At 43.4% G+C, this 18,615-nt stretch overlaps 1 protein-coding gene across 1 annotated transcript in view; it reads right to left on the bottom strand.

Annotated features, from left to right (window-relative positions):
* Positions 1–12,345: 12,345 nt before the first annotated feature.
* LOC129703765 (EF-hand domain-containing protein D1-like) overlaps positions 12,346–18,615 on the bottom strand; it is a 66,301-nt gene continuing 60,031 nt past the window's right edge. The window contains exons 3-4 of the mRNA XM_055646465.1: positions 17,005–17,139; positions 12,346–15,161 (exon numbers count right to left, since the gene is read on the bottom strand). Of these exons, the coding sequence (XP_055502440.1) occupies positions 15,030–15,161; positions 17,005–17,139 (267 nt within the window). The 3' untranslated portion in view covers positions 12,346–15,029. The remainder of the gene's footprint in view (positions 15,162–17,004; positions 17,140–18,615) is intronic.

The raw sequence follows: 18,615 nt of genomic DNA, 5'->3' as shown, positions 1-18,615 counted from the left end.
ACAAATATACCATCTTCTGATTGTACTAAAGCAAACTTAAACATAAAGATGTGAGTAGTTATAATGCAAAAAGAAATTTAAAACGTAGCAAACATCGTGAGAGGCATTTGTTTCACCCTGCGATAATGGGAGTCATTCTATTCAAAATCTGCATCAAATACAAATCAGGATAAGTGTCCTTGATTAATAAAGGCATTCCTTTCTTACCTTTTTATTTCAAAATAAACTCTCTTTACATACTATTCTACAGGAAATACAAAGCATACACGGCTTTCTTCATATTTATAATAATTCATTTAAAAACACACACGAAGTGCAGGAGTAATGTGGTGGGTCAAGCAACATCTTTATGGCACGGTGTAGAGCAGCTGTGTTACAGCACCAGAAACCCTGGTTCGATCCTGACTTCAGGTGCTGTCTGTGTGGAGGTTGCACGTTCTCTCTGTGACCGCATTGGTTTTCCTGGGTTTCCTCCCACATCCCAAAGACGTATGACCTTGTAGGTTAATTGGCCTCTATAAATTGCCCTGAGTATGTAGGGAGTCGATGAGAAAGTGTGACAATCTGGAACTAGTGTGAATGGGTGATCGGTGGTGGGCGTGGAACATGGTAGGCCAAAGGGCCTGTTTCCATGCTGTATCTCTAAAACTAAAACCAGAACGAGAAAAACAAAAAAACATTGACGGGTGTAGGAAAGAACTGCAGATGCTGGTTCAAATTGAAGGTAGACCCAAAATGCTGGAGAAACTCAGCGAGACAGGCAGCATCTATGGCGAGAAGGAATGGGTGACTTTTCGGGTCTGAAGTAAGGTCTCGACCCGAAACATTCCTTCTCTCCAGAGATGTTGCGGCAGCATTGCTGCCTATCCCGCTGATTTACTCTAGCATTTTGTGTCTACCTTCGATAAAAAACATTGACTTTTGACGTTTCTGGTTGGGACTTTTTTTTCAGTCTATCATCAAACCAATGCATGCTATTTACGTGTAGGAAGGAACTGTAGATGCTGGAGTGACTCAGCAGGGCAGGCAGAATCTCTGGAGAGAAGGAATACTGCACCTGCTATATACTGTATTTACGCATTCACTCAATCTGTCAAAAGTTGCTTTAAGGCCTTTTGGTTTCCTCTTTGCAACAAAGAATTCCACCCATTTTATGTAATTGGCAAATTTAGAAATATTCCATCCGGTTGCAATATCCAAACTATTAATCTATATTGTAAAAAGCTGTAACAAAAAAAACTGCTTCAGTCTGCCCTCTCTGTCAAACATTTTTTGGCGCAATCCAACGTGCTTTAATTTCTTACATCGACTTTACCAAAAGCTGTCTGAAAGTCTGAATAAACATCCATTAATTCTCCCTGACCTCTTCTCCAAAATAAAACTCTGGTAGTTTTTCAAACATAATTTTGTTTTTATAAATCCATGCTGACTCTGTCTAATCCTTCTGATATTCTCTCAGTGTCCAGTTGTCACATCCTTTATAATAGCATATTTGTGCATTTTCCCCATCACTGGTTAGACTAACATAGTCTGTAGCTCCCAGCTTTTTTTCTTTCTTCTTGTTTAAATAGTGGGATTTTACTTGCAGCCATTGAATCAAAAGAAACCATACCATAATCCATAGAACCACTACATCCACTCTTTTAGTGCCCTGCTGCAAATTATACAGCCTTGGGGATTAATAAATGCCATTCAATCTGGTACATTTTCCCAACTGGTCTGTTTGATTTCAGCATTTTGCACTCCTTGCTTACACTGCCACACTAGATTGGCAAATCGATATGTGCAGTGCCATTCTTCAATCTACATTTGATTATTCCCTGGGTGCTTCCAATGCTATTTGTATCCAGCAAACTAAAGATCTAGATTTAATCTGAATGCAACAAATGAAGAATAAAGGTTGACATTTACCATCCTCACTAAATCTCTCCAAAGAAATTCTCTAGCCAAAGAAAAGTCTCGTGGTTTAAGAAATTTAAGAAAAGTGATTATAGGAAGAATATGGTTCAAGGTATTTTTAAGGCTTACTGAATGAAGAATTTAAATCAGTAAGATTGTTACAAAATAGCCATACACAGGCTAAAAAAGCATGGTACAATGTCGCAGTACTGTTCTGAACTTTACAAAGAAATTCGATGAAATAATTCCTGTAAGTTAACATCATGTGGTCACCAGATTCACTGGGGGATAAATCTTCAGCAACAAAGAGCTAAAATGACCAATCTTAAAGAATCCATCAGCACATATTTTGATTAAGTAGCTGTTCCTATTCTCAGAATTTTATACAAAACACCATCTCTAAAGAATTTATTTAAGAAGGAACTGCAGATGCTGGAAAATCGAAGGTACACAAAAAAGCTGGAGAAACTCAGTCTGAAGAAGGGTTTTGGCACGAAACGTTGCCTATTTCCTTCGCTCCATAGATACTGCTGCATCTCTAAAGAATTGTTTACTTACATTATTATTGTTTCACTTTCATAATTGCAACAGGTCCACCGTGGACTTCATCTCAGTTTATGTTTATTACATAGCCCTACACTCATCGTTGCAACATCTAGATATGAATACCCACATCAGACTCCTACTTATCGACTATTGGACCGCTTTCAACTTCACAAACCCAACTAAACTCATCTCTTCTCTCCTGGACCAAGACCATCTGTGATACAGTGGAGCTTCTGGTAGAGTTGGTGCCTCATAGCACCAGAGACCCGGGTCAGATCCTGACCTTGGGTGCTGTCTCTGTGGAATTAATTCTCCAACCAATGAAGGCATGTCAGCTACTGAATGCAATTGCTCTCAGCTTTCTGACCTCATGATCATTCCAGTCTTTTACTGATCACTACCACATCTGACAGTTTGCTACTCATTGATATAATAGCAAGATCACTCAAATTCTGTACCAAAAGAGAGAAGACTTAGTTTATTTTAGTTTAGAGATACAGCACGGAAACAGGCATTTGGCCCACTGAGTGGACCAGGACCAGTGATCCCCACACACTAACACTATCCTACACACACTGGGGACAATTTACATTTATACCAAGCTAATTAGCCTGCAAGCCTGTATGTATGTCTTTGAAGTTTATAAACATTTCCTTCAGCCATCAGGAAAAAGGCAGAACAGACACTGGCATTTGTCTGATCTGCAACGTCCCCATAGCAAACACATTCCTACACTGTCCTCATAGCCTAACCTTCCACCAGGAACACTTGAGCATTAGTCTCTGTGCACAAAGATAATGCCTCCTACAGGCAGTATTCTCACTAATATTCAAGGTCTCTCTGGCCTCCGGAAACACTCTCTAAATCACCCTCCCATAATTGCATCATCCATTTATCTTGCAGCAATGCTCCCCAGTTCCCAGATGAGGGTGCTGACCTGAAACATCGCCTGCCCATTCCCTCCACAGATGCTGCCTGACCCACTAAGTTACACCTGTACTTTGTGTTTTGCTTGTAGTGTCTGCAGTTCCTTGTGTCTTCAGCCAGTAGAGTGCGGTATGCCACTTTACCTGGTAGCTTCAGAAATCACATCCATGACAGATGCTAGAACGTACAGTAGAAGGCACAGACAGACTGCTGGCAAGGCAGCCATTGATGGTGATTTATTTACACATTCATTTACAATGAAAATGAAATTTTGATAATTATATTCACAAATCAACAGATTTTCGAGGGATGAATTAAACCCGACAAAGCAAATCGTGTAAAATGCAAAGTGACATTTTGCTGATTTTCTTTTAAACAACACCCTGGTTGAGAACCTTCGTTTATTGCACGTAATGATACCACAAAACATTTGCAGAGCCGATTCCTGGAATATGCTGCAAACTGTTTTGCATCGAAGCATGGAGCATATCAACATGGGAACATCAAGAGTAATCAGAATGTTTTGGCTTTAAGATAAATTTGTCTTTACTGGAATTGAGGTAATTGATAGAAAGTAACAAAGCAATAAAGGCAAAGATTTGGGGTCTTTTATTTTTTGTTCACGCTGGTTCATAATGATCTTGTGTAGCGGCACCTAGTAGTGGCTTGGAGCAATACAAACCCTCGTTATTGGCTGGTGCCATCACATGATCAGCAGTTAGTCAAGCTCCACCTGTGTAGAAGGAGCTTCGAGTTAATTGGCTGACCCAGAACGTGGTTGAGTTATACACTTTGTTTGCCGTTTCAAATAAAGAAATCCATTTTACTCAACTGACGTGTCTGGCCAAAGTGGACCCCGCTGGTCCAATGATGAATTCGGACCTCGATAATGGTTGCCGCAGCTACGCTAACCCCGACACCCAGCCAGCCCAGCAAAGCGCCGTGGGCCTGAAACTGCCCCTTTTCTGGTGTGGTTCGCCCACATTGAGGCCCAATTCGAACTCTGAAATGTCTCCACCGACGCCACGCGATATTTCTACGTGGTTGGGGAGCTCAGCAGCCGCCCACCGGAGAACGTGGTAGCGCCAGTGGTGTTACTACCACCAATGCTGGAGTGCCGAGGCTCACCGATGCCGCGCCTCCTGCTCGTTTGCAGGAAATGCCTCGTCAGTAGAGGCTATCGCGATCGGCCAGAATCACCGTATCTACGTTAAGGGTCGCGGCTCCGGGCTTCGCTTCCTCGTCGACTTAGTTGTGCTGGACTTTTCTAAAGCATTTGATGTCATCCCACACCGGACACTGCTTCGGAAGCTTGACTTCTATGGTATTCGTTCCAACACGAAACGATGGATTTCCAGTTTCCTGACAAAACGTCTTCAGTGTGTGTGTGTGAACGGAATGAGCTCCAATTGGCATCCAGTGTTGAGTGGTACACCCCAGGGCACAGTACTTGGCCAACATCTATTTTTGCTTTACATAAATGGCATCCATGAAAAAGTCACAAGTACGACCAGACTATTCGCTGATGATTGTTTGCTGTACCGTCCAATTAAGTCAGCTGATGATGAAGATGCTCTCCAAAAGGATCTCGATACTATGGGGGAGTGGTCACAACAATGGGGCATGGAGTTCAACCCTTCCAAATGTGAAACCATGCGTGTCACCAGAAAGAGGAATCCAGGTGAAACATCTTACAATATACTTGGTGCCGCCCTTGAAGAATCCAAACAAACCAAGTATCTTGGCATCAAATTGCAGAATGATCTGCGTTGGAATGGTCAGACTCATCATGCAACGGTGAAAGCAACAGGTGTCCTAAACTTTCTGAGGCGCAACTTTCATCATTGTTCAACTTCTGTCAAGGAGAAGCTATACTTCACCCTCGTTAGACCTCATTTGGACTACGCAGTTGCAGCATGGGACCCATACACAGATAAAAACATTTCTTCCATCGAACGTGTCCAAAGACAGGCAGCTCGATTTGTTACTAACACCTATGAGAGAGAAGCGAGTGTCACCAAACTTCTGAATTCTCTGGGGTGGAACCCTCTCCAAGACAGACGTGAAGCTCACCGTTTGACCTGTTTTTACAAAATGTTAAATGGTCAGCTCGACATAGACTACAAGACCTACACCAAACCCAAACCAATTAGGAGCAGACGAGGGCATTCGATCCAATTTGTGATCCCAGCTACAAAGACAGATGTGTACAGCAATTCGTTCTTCCCCCGCACAATTAAAGCATGGAATAATCTCCACCCAACTATAGTTACCCAACCAGATGCAACTAAATTTAAAGTAGCACTTTCTCCCCAATAACCCTTTCTGGCTTAAGCCCTCCCTTCACCGCCTCCAGTTTAAATTCCAGTTGGAATATTTTGGAGGACCAAGAAACCAAGACTCCGGGGCCATTGTGAGCATCCTTCCCCCGACTGGAGTGGACACCCATGCTGGTAAGCGAGGCCCCGTCCTGACCACCGTCAACTGCAGCCCCATTCGCACATACGGCACGCGGACTCCCACCCGTATTCATGGACTTTCACCGTTGCAGATGTTTCCAGCTGTTGCTGGGGCCGGTTTCCTTCGGGCCTTTTGTTACTGATGGACGTGCGGGGCTGGTGCCTTGTCCCTCTGGAGTCCCCCAGGCCTGCAACCCCGTGGCCCACAGACCCTCCCAGCCCGTAGCTGGGCGCGGTGGCTGATGGGGACGGCCTGTATACCTCCCTGCTCGCCGAGTTCCTGGAGCTCCTGACCCCCCCCCCGTTTTCGAGCAACCGCTATTAAGCACGTGGTGGTGCACCACATCCCTACCGTGGCCCCCCCACTGCATGCACGGGCGCACAGGCTCCCGCCCGACAAGCTGCGGAAGGAGGAGTTCGGCCAGATGGAGGACATGGGAATTGTGCGGTGACTGTAGCCCGTGGGCAGCCCCGTTCCACATGGTCCCTAAATCATCTGGGGGGTGGAGACTGGGCGGGGGTTGAACGTCAGCACGACCGCGGACCGCGGACCGCGGACCGACACCCACGGGAACACTGCGCACACCTACGGGCGCTGTTCTAGTGGCTCCAAGATCACGGGCTTGTCATCAACCTCGCCAAGTGCCAGTTCGGCCTGCGCTCCACTTCCTTCCTGGGGCACCACGTCACCTCGCAGGGCACGGCCCCACTGCCCGCTAAGGTGGAGGCCATTCGACAATTCCCTCTGCCACTCGCCGTCATGGGACTGCTGGAGTTCGTGGGCATGGTGAACTATTATCATCGCTTGGTGCCGTCGGCTGCACGGATCATGCGGCCTTTGTTTCAGTGCCTCGCTGGTAAGCCACGGGACCTGGTGTGGACTGACGAGGCCACCATGCTGGTGAACCCGCGGGCTGCTGCCCCGACCGCCCTCACCATGGACGCTTCTGATAACGCTGTCGGAGGGATGCTCGAGCAGCTCATCGACGGCCGTCACGTAATCACCGGTGTGTTTTTGCGGTTTTTTGGAGTTAGTCAAGCTCCACCTGTGTAGAAGGAGCTTCGAGTTAATTGGCTGACCCAGAACGTGGTTGAGTTATACACTTTGTTTGCCGTGTCAAGTAAAGTATTTTACATTATCTACATCTATATATCTATATCTATATCTACAGATCTATATCGGTGAGACCAAGCGGAGGTTGGGCCATCGTTTCGCCGAACACCTCCGCTCGGTCCGCAATAACCAAGCTGACCTCCCGGTCCCTCAACTCCCCCTCCCACTCCGTCTCCGACCTCTCTGTCCTGGGTCTCCTTCATGGCCACAGCGAGCAGCACCGGAAATTGGAGGAACAGCACCTCATATTCCGCTTGGGGAGTCTGCATCCTAGGGGCATGAACATCGAATTCTCCCAATTTTGTTAGTCCTTGCTATCTCCTCTCCTTCCTCAGTCCTCCTGCTGTCTCCTCCCATCCCCCAGCCTTCGGGCTCCTCCTCCTTTTTCCTTTCTTGTCCTCGCCCCCCCCCCCCCCCCCCCCCACCCACCCCCACCAGTCTGAAGAAAGGTTTCGGCCCGAAACATCGCCTATTTCCTTCGTTCCATAGATGCTGCTGCACCCACTGAGTTTCTCCAGCACTTTTGTCTACCTTCGATTTTCCAGCATCTGCAGTTCCTTCTTAAATAAATTCTGTAGAGATGGTGTTTTGTATAAAATTCTGAGAATAGGAACAGTTACTTAATCAAAATACGTGCTGAAGTATTTTACTCGACTGACTTGTCTCGCCAAACCTGTTGTTCGTTTTTCTACACTAACTAAAGGGTGGAATGCTACTGAGAGCCAAGTTCTAGTTATTCAGATGCTAGAAACCAGTTTAGCTAATGGATGGGCAAGAGTTTCACTTCCTTAGTTCCTGGTACAACAAATATCTTATTTTTTAAAGGGCAAGCTGCCATTGATTATGTGCAGCAAGCATTTATCCATTGGTATTTAAAGTCTTATCTATTGTTAATGGTTTACGATCTACACTGTTGGTGATCCTTAATTTCACTATTTCATCTCCACTCACATTATCAGATCTCCCACAAACATAGCTCTAAAGAAGGGTCTCGACCTGAAATGTCACCCATTCCTTCTCTCCAGAGATGCTGCCTGTCCTGCTGAGTTACTCCAGCATTCTACCTTTGATTTTAACCAGCATCTGCAGTTCTTTCCCACACATAGCACTTAAAGCATTCTACATTACTTCAACCACTCACATAATTGCAACCATTTTGCTCAGAGCGAAGTTATAACTAATGAAGTGCAGAGTGAGGGTGTACTTGATTGAAACGTATAAGATTCTGAAGATTCTTGATAAGATGGATGTGGAGCAGATGCTTCATCTTGTGGGAGAATCTGGAGCTGAGTATTGCTGTTTAAAAATAATCGGCCACCCTTTTAATATAAACAATGCCATTTGTTTTCTCTCAAAGGGTTCTATGTTATTGAAATTCTCATTCTTAAAGTGTGATGTGTTTTGTACATACTTGAGGCATCGGTGAATTGATTTTCAAAAGGCAAGATGGTGGGATGTCACTTTGTGAAGATAAAAACACAGGTTCATTGGTACAATCAGGTTGCCTTGATCTCATTAAATGGTGGTGCTGGCCTCCCTCCAGTTTCTAATTGATGTACGTGTATGAACATATGAAATCTTAACCAGTGATAAAATGGTTTGTGGTACTCAGACAAAGCCAGAACTCTCTGCTTCAACTAGTGACAAGAAATGTGGGAAGTATAACATGGAATTATGGATAAACGGTAGCATGGACTCAGGGTGGGTTGAATGGTCTGTTTCCATGTTGAGTGGCTCTATAACAAAGACTTTTTTATACACATGTGAATTAACAGGACAGGCAGATGGGATCATTGTGCATATATTTCAAATGTATGTAGTACTTGTGGTATTATGTGATTCTAGATTGCAAGATGGGTGGCATTTGACTAGGGGACAAAAACATTGGCAGCTGAATCTAAATAAGACAACTATATAGACTGGGAGAACAACATTGCATCCATTACTTTCTCGTTTAGTGGTTATCTCAAATTGTCAAAATTAAACTTTATGGCCATGATCCTGTCTTTTCAATAGATTAAAGAAGATTTAATTGATGTATTGAGATCACCAACAACAAATCAGTCTGGGGAATCTTTTTAAAAGTCTCTGATTTGTCATATTTATTTCCACACAAAATAAAGGGCAATCTATTCTTGTGTATAACAGCCACCAGATGGAGCTGGTGCAATATAGATATGTTGCCTCCTGCCAGTGACTACCAAAGTATCTTTGGTGACTACATTGCACGTCAATGCGAAGTACAGCAGATGCTGGTTTACAAAAATAGACACAAATTCAACAGGTTAAAAAGCAACTCTCGAGAACATGAATAGGTGATGTTTCAGGTCAGGACCCTTCTTCAGACAGATTGTGGGGGGAGGAGGAGAGGAAACTAGGTGGGACAGGACAAAGTGTGGCAAGTATATATTACATACACTTGCCCCTTTAGGATATTGCTAGTGTAGTGTACATGGTGATCGCTGGTCGGCGAGGTCTCGGTGGGTCGAAGGGCCTGTTTCTACTCTGTATCTCTAAACTAAATACATTACAATGATGTTATACAAATTAATAGATATGGTAAAACTCTGCTCACCAACTATTTGTGCATTCTAATGTTTTGGCTCCTGGCTCACCAGTGATGTTCTTGCACTCTCTTGCAACTCACAGAGGCTCCTGTACTCCTCTTGTTTTGCCTATCGGTTACCAACAAATCCATCCCCTTCCTCACAAGTCATTTTTCCTTTCAATCGCAGAACATGTAACACCAGATTATAGTTTTTTTTTACACAGGGTACAATGAGATTCCCTGTTCAGATAGGAAGGAGCATGAGTCCATGAACAGGACAAGGGGGAAATATTTTAGGACCGAGATGAGGAAAACATTTTTCACACAGAGAGTGGTGAATCTGTGGAACTCTCTGCCACAGAGGGTAGTTGAGGCCAGTTCATTGGCTATATTTAAGAGTGAGTTAGATGTGGCCCTTGTGGCTAAAGGGATCAGGGGGTATGGAGAGAAGGCAGGAACGGGATACTGAGTTGGATGATCAGCCATGATCATATTGAATGGCGGTGCAGGCTCGAAGGGCCGAATGGCCTCTACTCCTGCACCTATTGTCATGTTTCTATGTTTCTAACATCTGTGAAATTAGGGTGTTTGACATAAGCCTCCCTGTGCAGGATTCCAAAACATGTCCTAAACCTCCAGCTCATTCAGTGAGCGGCACGGTGGCATAGCGGTAGAGTTGCTGCCTTATAGTGCTTGCAGTGCCAGAGACCTGGGTTCGATCCTGACTATGGCTGCTGTCTGCACGGAGTTGGCATGTTCTCCCCGTGACCGCGCAGGTTTTCCCCGAGTTCTTCGGTTTCCTCCCACACTCCAAAGAGGTACAGGTTTGTAGATTAATGGGCTTGGGTTTGTATACCTGGTATGTGTAAAGTGTCCCTAGTGTATGTCGGACAGTGTTAAGGTGCGGGGATCGCAGGTCAGTGCGGACTCGGTGGGCCGAAGGGCCTGTTTCTGCATTGTATTTCTAAACTAAAGCCTACATTTCCTCTCTCACTTCCATCCAGGGACTCAAACAGCCTTTCCAGGTGCCACAGGGGTTCTTATGCACCTCTTCCAACTTTGTCTATTGCATTTGTACGTAGACTTCTTTACATTGACGAGACCAAGAGTATACTGGGGGTAGTTCCACCAAGTACTTGCACCCTGTCTGCTCACACCTGCTGGAGCTCCTGGATCACAACCCTTTCAACTCCCCTTGGGCTGCCTCCATTGCCAGTGAGGTCATACACAAACTGGAGGTTCAGCTCCTCATATTCCACTTGGGGTAACATATAACCAAGTGGTATGAATATTCAATTATCTAATTTCAAGTAATAACACCCCCTCCCCCATCCTTACCCTTGCCCATACACATCTCCCACGATCTCTCAAGCCGCTAGGCACTCTGCTCTTTGCCTCCTTTGTTTGATCATCTCCCATCCCACATTTCCCCAACTCCCTTTCCCTTCCCCATCGCATTCCTCCCATATTTGTCTTTCCATTTCACTTCCCGTCTACTCTCCTTATCCCCGACTATCTTATTTTCACCACTAGCCTTTCATTTACTCTCCTCATCTGCCAGTGAATCATCCACCCAACCTGAAACACAGATTGTCATTTCTCTCCACAGATGCTGCCTGACCCGCTGAATTTTTCCAGCAGTCATCTCTTGTTCCGAGTAAGTTCACTTGGTTCACTGGAAAATGTATTCAAATAGAATATAACACAAACCACCCCCACATTATGGGGAGGGGGGGGAGAGGGGTTGATGACTGCCTAGAAATTCCACATTGCACTTTTCCACAATGTTAAATGTGAACATTTGCACGATTCTATGGTGAAGATACTATAGGGGCTGTCCCACTGCGGCGACCTAATCCACGAGTTCAGACGAGTTTGCCCTCGACTCACACTCACAGCATAGTTGACACGAGGTCCTAGGAGGTCTTTGTAACTCTCCTTCATGCTCGAGAGTAGTCCCCGTGTACTCGAGGCCTCAGCTAGGTCGCGGCGTATTTTCCAACATGTTGAAAAATGCCCGCGAGTAAAAAAAGGTTGCCATGGAAAAAATAGATACTTTTTTTACTCGTAGGTTTAGTCTAAGTAGGTCGTAGTGGGTCGGCATGTTAGTCGTAGATAATCGAGGGTAGTCGAAGGTAGTCGAAGATAGTCTACAACATAGGGAGGTCGAAGGAGGTCTTCAACGTGACATTTTTTTTTCAAACTCTCCTAAACTCGCCAATTAGGTCGCCACAGTGGGACAGCCCCTTGAAGATGGAAGATGTGAATCAGTGCAGTGGTAACCAGGTTAAATTATATGGAGGTGTCTTACAGTTTCTCTCAGCCCTGTCAGGAAGTTAGCCCCAACATGCAGTGTTTCACAGTGTCAGGCCACTAGATCAGCATTGTATGTTAATCAGGATACGAACTATTAACTTAGTTTACATATTCTTTAAAACATAACCTCAACTGATTTCTACAGAAACCGAGCATATCTATCAAGACCTCTTGTGGACAAAGAGCAGGTGCAGTTGTTTCAGAAGACTAAGGCCGGACGATCCCAGAGAGCTACTGACTGAGCATCATTGGTCTTGTGTATAATCCTCTAAAACCAAATCGCTGACTTCTAGACAGGAAAGACCAACGTTGCAATGCTTTAACTTTAGTCGATGTCTTCACCCCAGCAACATAAGCCTTCTGAGTCAATACAGAGCTGTAGACTTTAGATCATATTGTACACATTGCACAACTGGAAATACCAGTTTCCAAATCAGTTAAATACAGAAATAGTTTCACTTGGAATGAAAACCTTGTGTATTCTGAATTCAAAGACAATATTGAAAGGCAGAAGAACGAAAGCTCACAATCAAAGAACATTAGTGTTTATTTTATTACATCAAAAATATATATTTTAAATAGCACAAACAGTGGTATATTAGAATACAATGTTAAAGAGTTAGAAATGCAGAAGATCATCCTCTATTATGAGTTATATCTGCAATGTAATACTGTATGCATTGAATGCATGAGGTAACAGTCACATTGAACTTCACTTGAAGCAATTTGATTGAGGATAATGAGAATTTCAGAAGTGATGAGAATGTGATTACTTTGTCTGTGACACAAAACAAGAGGTTGAATTTCTACAGCTCAGACTGGAAGTATAGATCTTTCCCCAAAGTAATTTTACATCATCAAAATGTGTTTAATTTCTGATAAATTCAACAGCAACATTTCAATACAGCATCTTTAATATTTCTAACTTTGTAGACCCAACTTAAAAATATACATGCTCGTCCTTTCCCCCCCCCTTACTTAAACCCTGCCCTGCTCAGTTCTCATCCCATTGAGGAACCAGTTGGATACTTGGACAGTTCACATCTTCCCCCACCCATCAAATGCCCATTCCTTGCAAACTTTGGAGCAAGATGAGTAACACAAAAGCAGAAAGGCTCCTCCAAAATCCACTTGTAGATACGTACAAGTCAAATGTCATTCGCCTGGGGAGGAAGAAATACTGCAGATGGGTAGGAAGGAATAATCCTTTAAAATACAAACCCACTAAACCAAGCAATTCAAAAAATAAAAAAGTCAAATTTCACAGCTAAGCGTTTGCAAGATGGAATTTCGCATCCCCTGAGGAATTTATTAACATTTTATTTTAACTATTATCAAAAGCTTGCAGTCACCTTTACCGTCCCCAGATATGTTCCCATTTTGCACAACCATCATGTTAATTTATTTCATCCAGGTGCTGGTGTAGGCTCATACACATAATTGTGCTTCCAGTCCTAAAGAAATCTGTGTGGCAAAAAACAAAGTCACCTTAAACCCTAGTGAAACAAAGTCAGTCTTCTCCCTATCTCTTCTACATACTTTCCCTAACATCACCACAATAAAGGTTTAAGGAGAAACATCCTTTGAACTGGTAAATTGAATCTTGGGAGGTGTGCAATTTTTGTTGTTTACTGCTTGTCTGCTTCATATGCCATCGAAGGACCAGAACATGTAAGTTTCCAGGATAACACACTTGCTGAAGGCATCTTGGTAAGGCTAAAGGTTTAACAAGATGTGTAGGAAGAAAATACAGATGTTGATTTACACTGAAGATGGACATAAAATGCTGGAGTAGCTCAGTGGGACAGGCAGCATCTCTGGGGCAAAAAGGAACAGGTGACGTTTCAGATTTAGACCAGTCTTCAGTCTGTAGAAGAGTTTCGAGCTGAAACGTCACCCATTCCTTTTCCCCAGAAATGCTGCCTGACCCGTTGAGTTACTCCAGCATTTTGTGTCCAATTAAAGGTTGAACAAATTGATTGCCGCAGTGGAGGAACTCATTTGTAACCCACGTCAGCTAATACATGATTTAGGAATATAACTGAAAGGTTTTGTTTCTGGCATTTTAATTCGTTTTTTTATTGCGCTTTTTGGACATCCATGAGTTAATCTGTAACTGCACAAAAACATTCCTGTCCAGCACCAAAATGTCTAGTCTAGTCATTAGCAGTTTCTCATTGTACAATAGTCACAGGTAGAGTTGCAACAGTCTCATATTTACACAGGACATCTTCTAGTTGACAGAAGTTGCATTGCAACTTGATGGTAATGATATGGTTGGCAAGTTTTGCATACAATTAAGAGAGGTCGTGGGGGCAGACTAGGAATACCCAGAATAGCCACTATTCCTTAAAAGGAGTGACTCTTGATGTACTCAAGTTTACACTGATTGGAAGCCTGTCTTGGTTACTAACCAGACTAAAACCCTAACAGCATACTGGAAAGTCACTGTGCAATCAATAAGTTTGCAGAGTTCACATATTCCACAATGCTCACATTGTTTGTTGAGTTGACATTCTATACATTTAATCATTCTGAAAAACGTAACATTTTGAAACCTACATGTACACTAACAAAGTTTAAATGTTCAGTTGCAGCAGGATTTCATTCAATATTGATACAATATTAACATTTTTTTGGAATGACCACACTATATTAAGCATATAAACATGTTTTGCAGATTAGTTTGTTAAAATATTAGATTTTTGGATGAAGTATTTGCTTAGAGCACAAGCAGTTTCCACAGATACCACTGAGGAAAGTAAACCTCCGCATCAACAGTCTAAAGTTGTTCCCAAATGAGCGGCATATAAAAAGAGCTACAAAAGATAAAATTCAAAAATATTTCAAATAGTACAATTTAGTGCAGCATATCTAAGATGCGTTTAATTCTACAAAAAGCACAGCCCTGAGCCGTTAATTTTAACGGTGGAGAGAGGCAGAAAAGGCAACTGCAACAACCTCTTAACAGACAAGCAGACTACACTAAACCAGAATTTGTAGTTTTCATCATGCTGATAGCATGTGCCATTTAGAGGCGTGTATACAGTGTCAAGTCAGTTAGACAGCTTTTAAAAAAAAGCTAGATTTTAGATTAAATTAAAATAGAATGGCACCAAAAATAGTCACTTAGTGCAAGTTTTAGTTATCCAACTGTTAGGATTTCATTCTATACTTTCTAAATCTTTACAAGTAGTTGTACTGTACAGAACAGATGCTGTTACTGAAATGCAGATTTCAGTTCTTTGAATGCCGCTCTTCGCTGCTTTTTGTCTTCTTCTGAACGCTTGCGTTGCTGTTGCTCGGCTTTGATTTCAGCTTCAAATTTGCTGCCACTGGTCAGTGCCTGAACCTAGAAACAAATTCAAGTCCAGTTTAAAACAGTAAGATTTTGTTACCTGCTGAAAGAAACTACACTGTATAATACAGTAAGTCTTGTAAATTATTCCTCAATTTAAACAGTTGCCTCAAATGAACAGCCAACTCAGCAGGTCAGGGAACATGTCTGGAGAAGAGGGACAGGTGAGGTTTCAGGTCGGGACCTTGGGTCTGAAGAAGGGTTCTGACCCTTCAGAGACGTCATCTATCCTTGTCTGCTGCTTAACATTACAAACAGAAGACTAACGTTTGTGCCGAAGGATGAGCGGTATGGAGATGTCGAGCCCAAGGGCTCTGAAGCATAGGATGAACCAAGAGAAGATAGCTCTACTCAACATTCAGAGCCTTACCACACAGTGAAGCAGAGGGGAAAAACAATGCCTCCTTTGGAATCATTGTTCCCAAGTCAATCAAGCAACTCTTTTCACACTCCAATCCTTATCAACAGCAGAGTACACCAATAATCACACAGGCATTTAATAAACCTCTGCATTGCAGGTCCAACTACTCTGATGAATCATTAATAAATGTATCCATAATCGAACGACTGAAATGGTCTTTGATAACCATATTTAATGGTTGGTACACAAAAATGCTGGAGAAACTCAGCGGGTGCAGCAGCATCTATGGAGTGAATGAAATAGGCAACGTTTCGGGCCGAACCCCCCATCAGTCTGAAGAAGGGTTTTGGCCCAAAACGTCGCCTATTTTCTTCGCTCCATATATGCTGCTGCACCCGCTGAGTTTCTCCAGCATTTTTGTGTACCTTCGATTTTCCAGCATCTGCAGTTCCTTCTAAAACATATTTAATGGTTTGCAGCATGTTTCGTGGGGACATAAAATTTCTGTATTTTGAGCGGCGATTCCTACATGGAAGGGATAACTGGAGTTGCCCCCAACCAAGTCTCATTCATGAGAATGTTCCCAAATCATCCTCCAAATCTCAACTCTCTCCCCCTCTCTCCTGCAGTCTCCATGCCAGCCAGTATGTGGCTGCTCTAAAGGCCGACTCCCTTCTCAATGTGCCCTCTGTGGATCAAAATTCCTTGGTCCATTTTCTTTCCGGCTGTAAACCATCCCATTCCCATCGCAAGTCTCTTTTACGACCAACACTTTATTTGCCGAGGACCCATTTCAGCATCAGAGTAAAAACTCAAGGCTGTGGCACATGACAAGAGTTTAGAAACACAAACCGGCAGATGCTGGTTAATACACAAAGGATCAATACCCTTCTTCAGACTGATTGTAGGGAGAGCGTCGGGGAAGAAGAAAGTTGAAAAAAGGGGGAGAGTCAGGACTGGAGTACCAGATAATCGATCGACACAGGCGATGGGGCAGGGGTTGGAGATAAGGTCAAAGGGATATGCAAGCCAAGTTTGAAGAATTACAGACTGTAAAGCCGGGAGTGTGGGAATTGACGGGGGGTGAGTGTAGGGGAGAGATGGGTGGGAGTCCAGGTGGGCACAGCGGAGGAAGGTGTGTGGGGGGGGGGTGGAAGATGGATGCCACATTATCCCATTGGCTCACACCTGCTTCCTCATCTCTGGCCAATGTCCAATAATCTGCCCATCAAATAACTCCCTCACCTGTGTTCACCTATTACCTGCTATGTTTGTCCTGCCTCTCCTCTCCTCTAGCTTTCCTTCCCGCCTCCCTTGCAATCAGTCTGAATAAGGGTCATGGCCCGAAACATCACCTCTATCCATGTTCTCCAGGGATGCTGCCCGTCCCGCTGAGTTATTCTTTGTTTAGAAATTGGCACGTTTTACCAAAGTGCTTTTCCATCCTGTAAATAATTGGCCCGAGTTAGACATTACCTTTGCCTCAAAGAAGTGCTTGGCACCTTGAACACCCTCAGTGGAGACATCGATCTCCGAGAGCCTGGCTAGAGCCATCAAGCCACTGTCTTCTTCCAGTTCACCTGCCGCTGCTTTATGGAAAATCAGAAGGAACTGGAAAGAAGCACACGTATTGAAATAGATCAGTGAACAGCAATCATCTGTGCACAAAACTAGACTTGGACTTGACAAGATAGTGTTGATACCCGTAGGTATACACCCAAAAGAGAGAGAATTAAATACTATGGTAATGGAGGCTGAAATTGAAGGAGTCAAACTTCGACTAGATTTGAATTCTAATCCAGTGGAATGGTCCATCATTCGTGAAAACATCTTCAAACATTCTATTGTTTAACTCAAAGATCAGGAATGTTACAGTTGTCTAGGTTAATTTATTTAAGATAGTCAAATGCTGCCTCGACCTTGTACAACTGCCCCAATACTGGCCACCAACGGCAGCCAGGAGCAATTAATGTTGTGATGGACTCACATTTCTTACCAACGAGATGCTGTATTTTTTCCCCTCTGTTCTCATCAGCAAAATAGGGGAATGGAAACATGGAACTATAGACTATAGTGTGCCCCAGATTTTCTTGATTATCGTTGCTTTTTGCACAATTTCCATTCATTTCTCCTAAGTACCATCTACATCTCTTATTCCCCTTTCCCCCAGCTCCGTCTGACGAAGGGTCTTGACCCAAAACATCACCTATTCCTTTTATCAGAGATGCTGCCTGACTCGCTGAGTAACTCCAGCCTTTTGTGTTTGTCTTCGAAGCAAATCCATCCTGCCTTGAAGAAGGTGAGACCCATTAAGATGAGCACTCCCTCTTTCCAGCCTTCCCTTAGGAATTGTCCTTCATGGCAGGAGCTCAACACAAGGTGCAGAACTCCTGAATGAGGGTGTGGGAGCAAAGTGCCATTTACTCCAAAGCAAAACGTTGGTTGGGATTAGGAATTTGGTGGCTGCAAGGAGGAACAAGATTTTACACAGCATGATGGCTTGGTTGCAACTTCTGCGGTAAGCCTACTAATTAGTTGGTGTTTTGCTTTGAAGAATACATTTACACCAGAAGATCAGGTTTAAAGAGCAACCATATGAAGTGAAGTGAAATGAGTGGCAATTGCATCAAAGGCTTCTGGATTCAGGAATTCTAAATGGTCGTCCCATATGAGTTTGGGGAACCACTATAAACAATATGAAATTGTGAAAACTTTATTGAAGAACAAGTTACGAATTTAGTAAAGGTTGTAACATAGACCCTTTCAGGGTGATTTCCAAGCAACCAGTAATACCAGGGTGGTGCGGACAGATGTTTGGAAATTATTATTATGAACACTTTAAACATTCCCTTGTTCTAAGTATATTTAACATTTATAATATGGTAAACCACTTTACTGCAAAGCTCCACAGAAACAGGTTTAACCTACTGATTCTCAACATTTTGTACAAATGGCACTAAATGTTAAAGACATTGATATTATTTCCCCCCATTTGATCACACACCTCATTGGGTTCACTAAGTAAAACATCAAATTTGTTCACCAATCAAACTGGTCGAATTACCTTGCACAGCAACTCCTCCTCCT

This window comes from Leucoraja erinacea, chromosome 14, assembly GCF_028641065.1.
Source record: "Leucoraja erinacea ecotype New England chromosome 14, Leri_hhj_1, whole genome shotgun sequence".
NCBI classification, from domain to species: domain Eukaryota; kingdom Metazoa; phylum Chordata; class Chondrichthyes; order Rajiformes; family Rajidae; genus Leucoraja; species Leucoraja erinaceus.
Note: the sequence above shows the minus strand (reverse complement) of the source record. Positions and strands in the feature narration are given on the sequence as shown.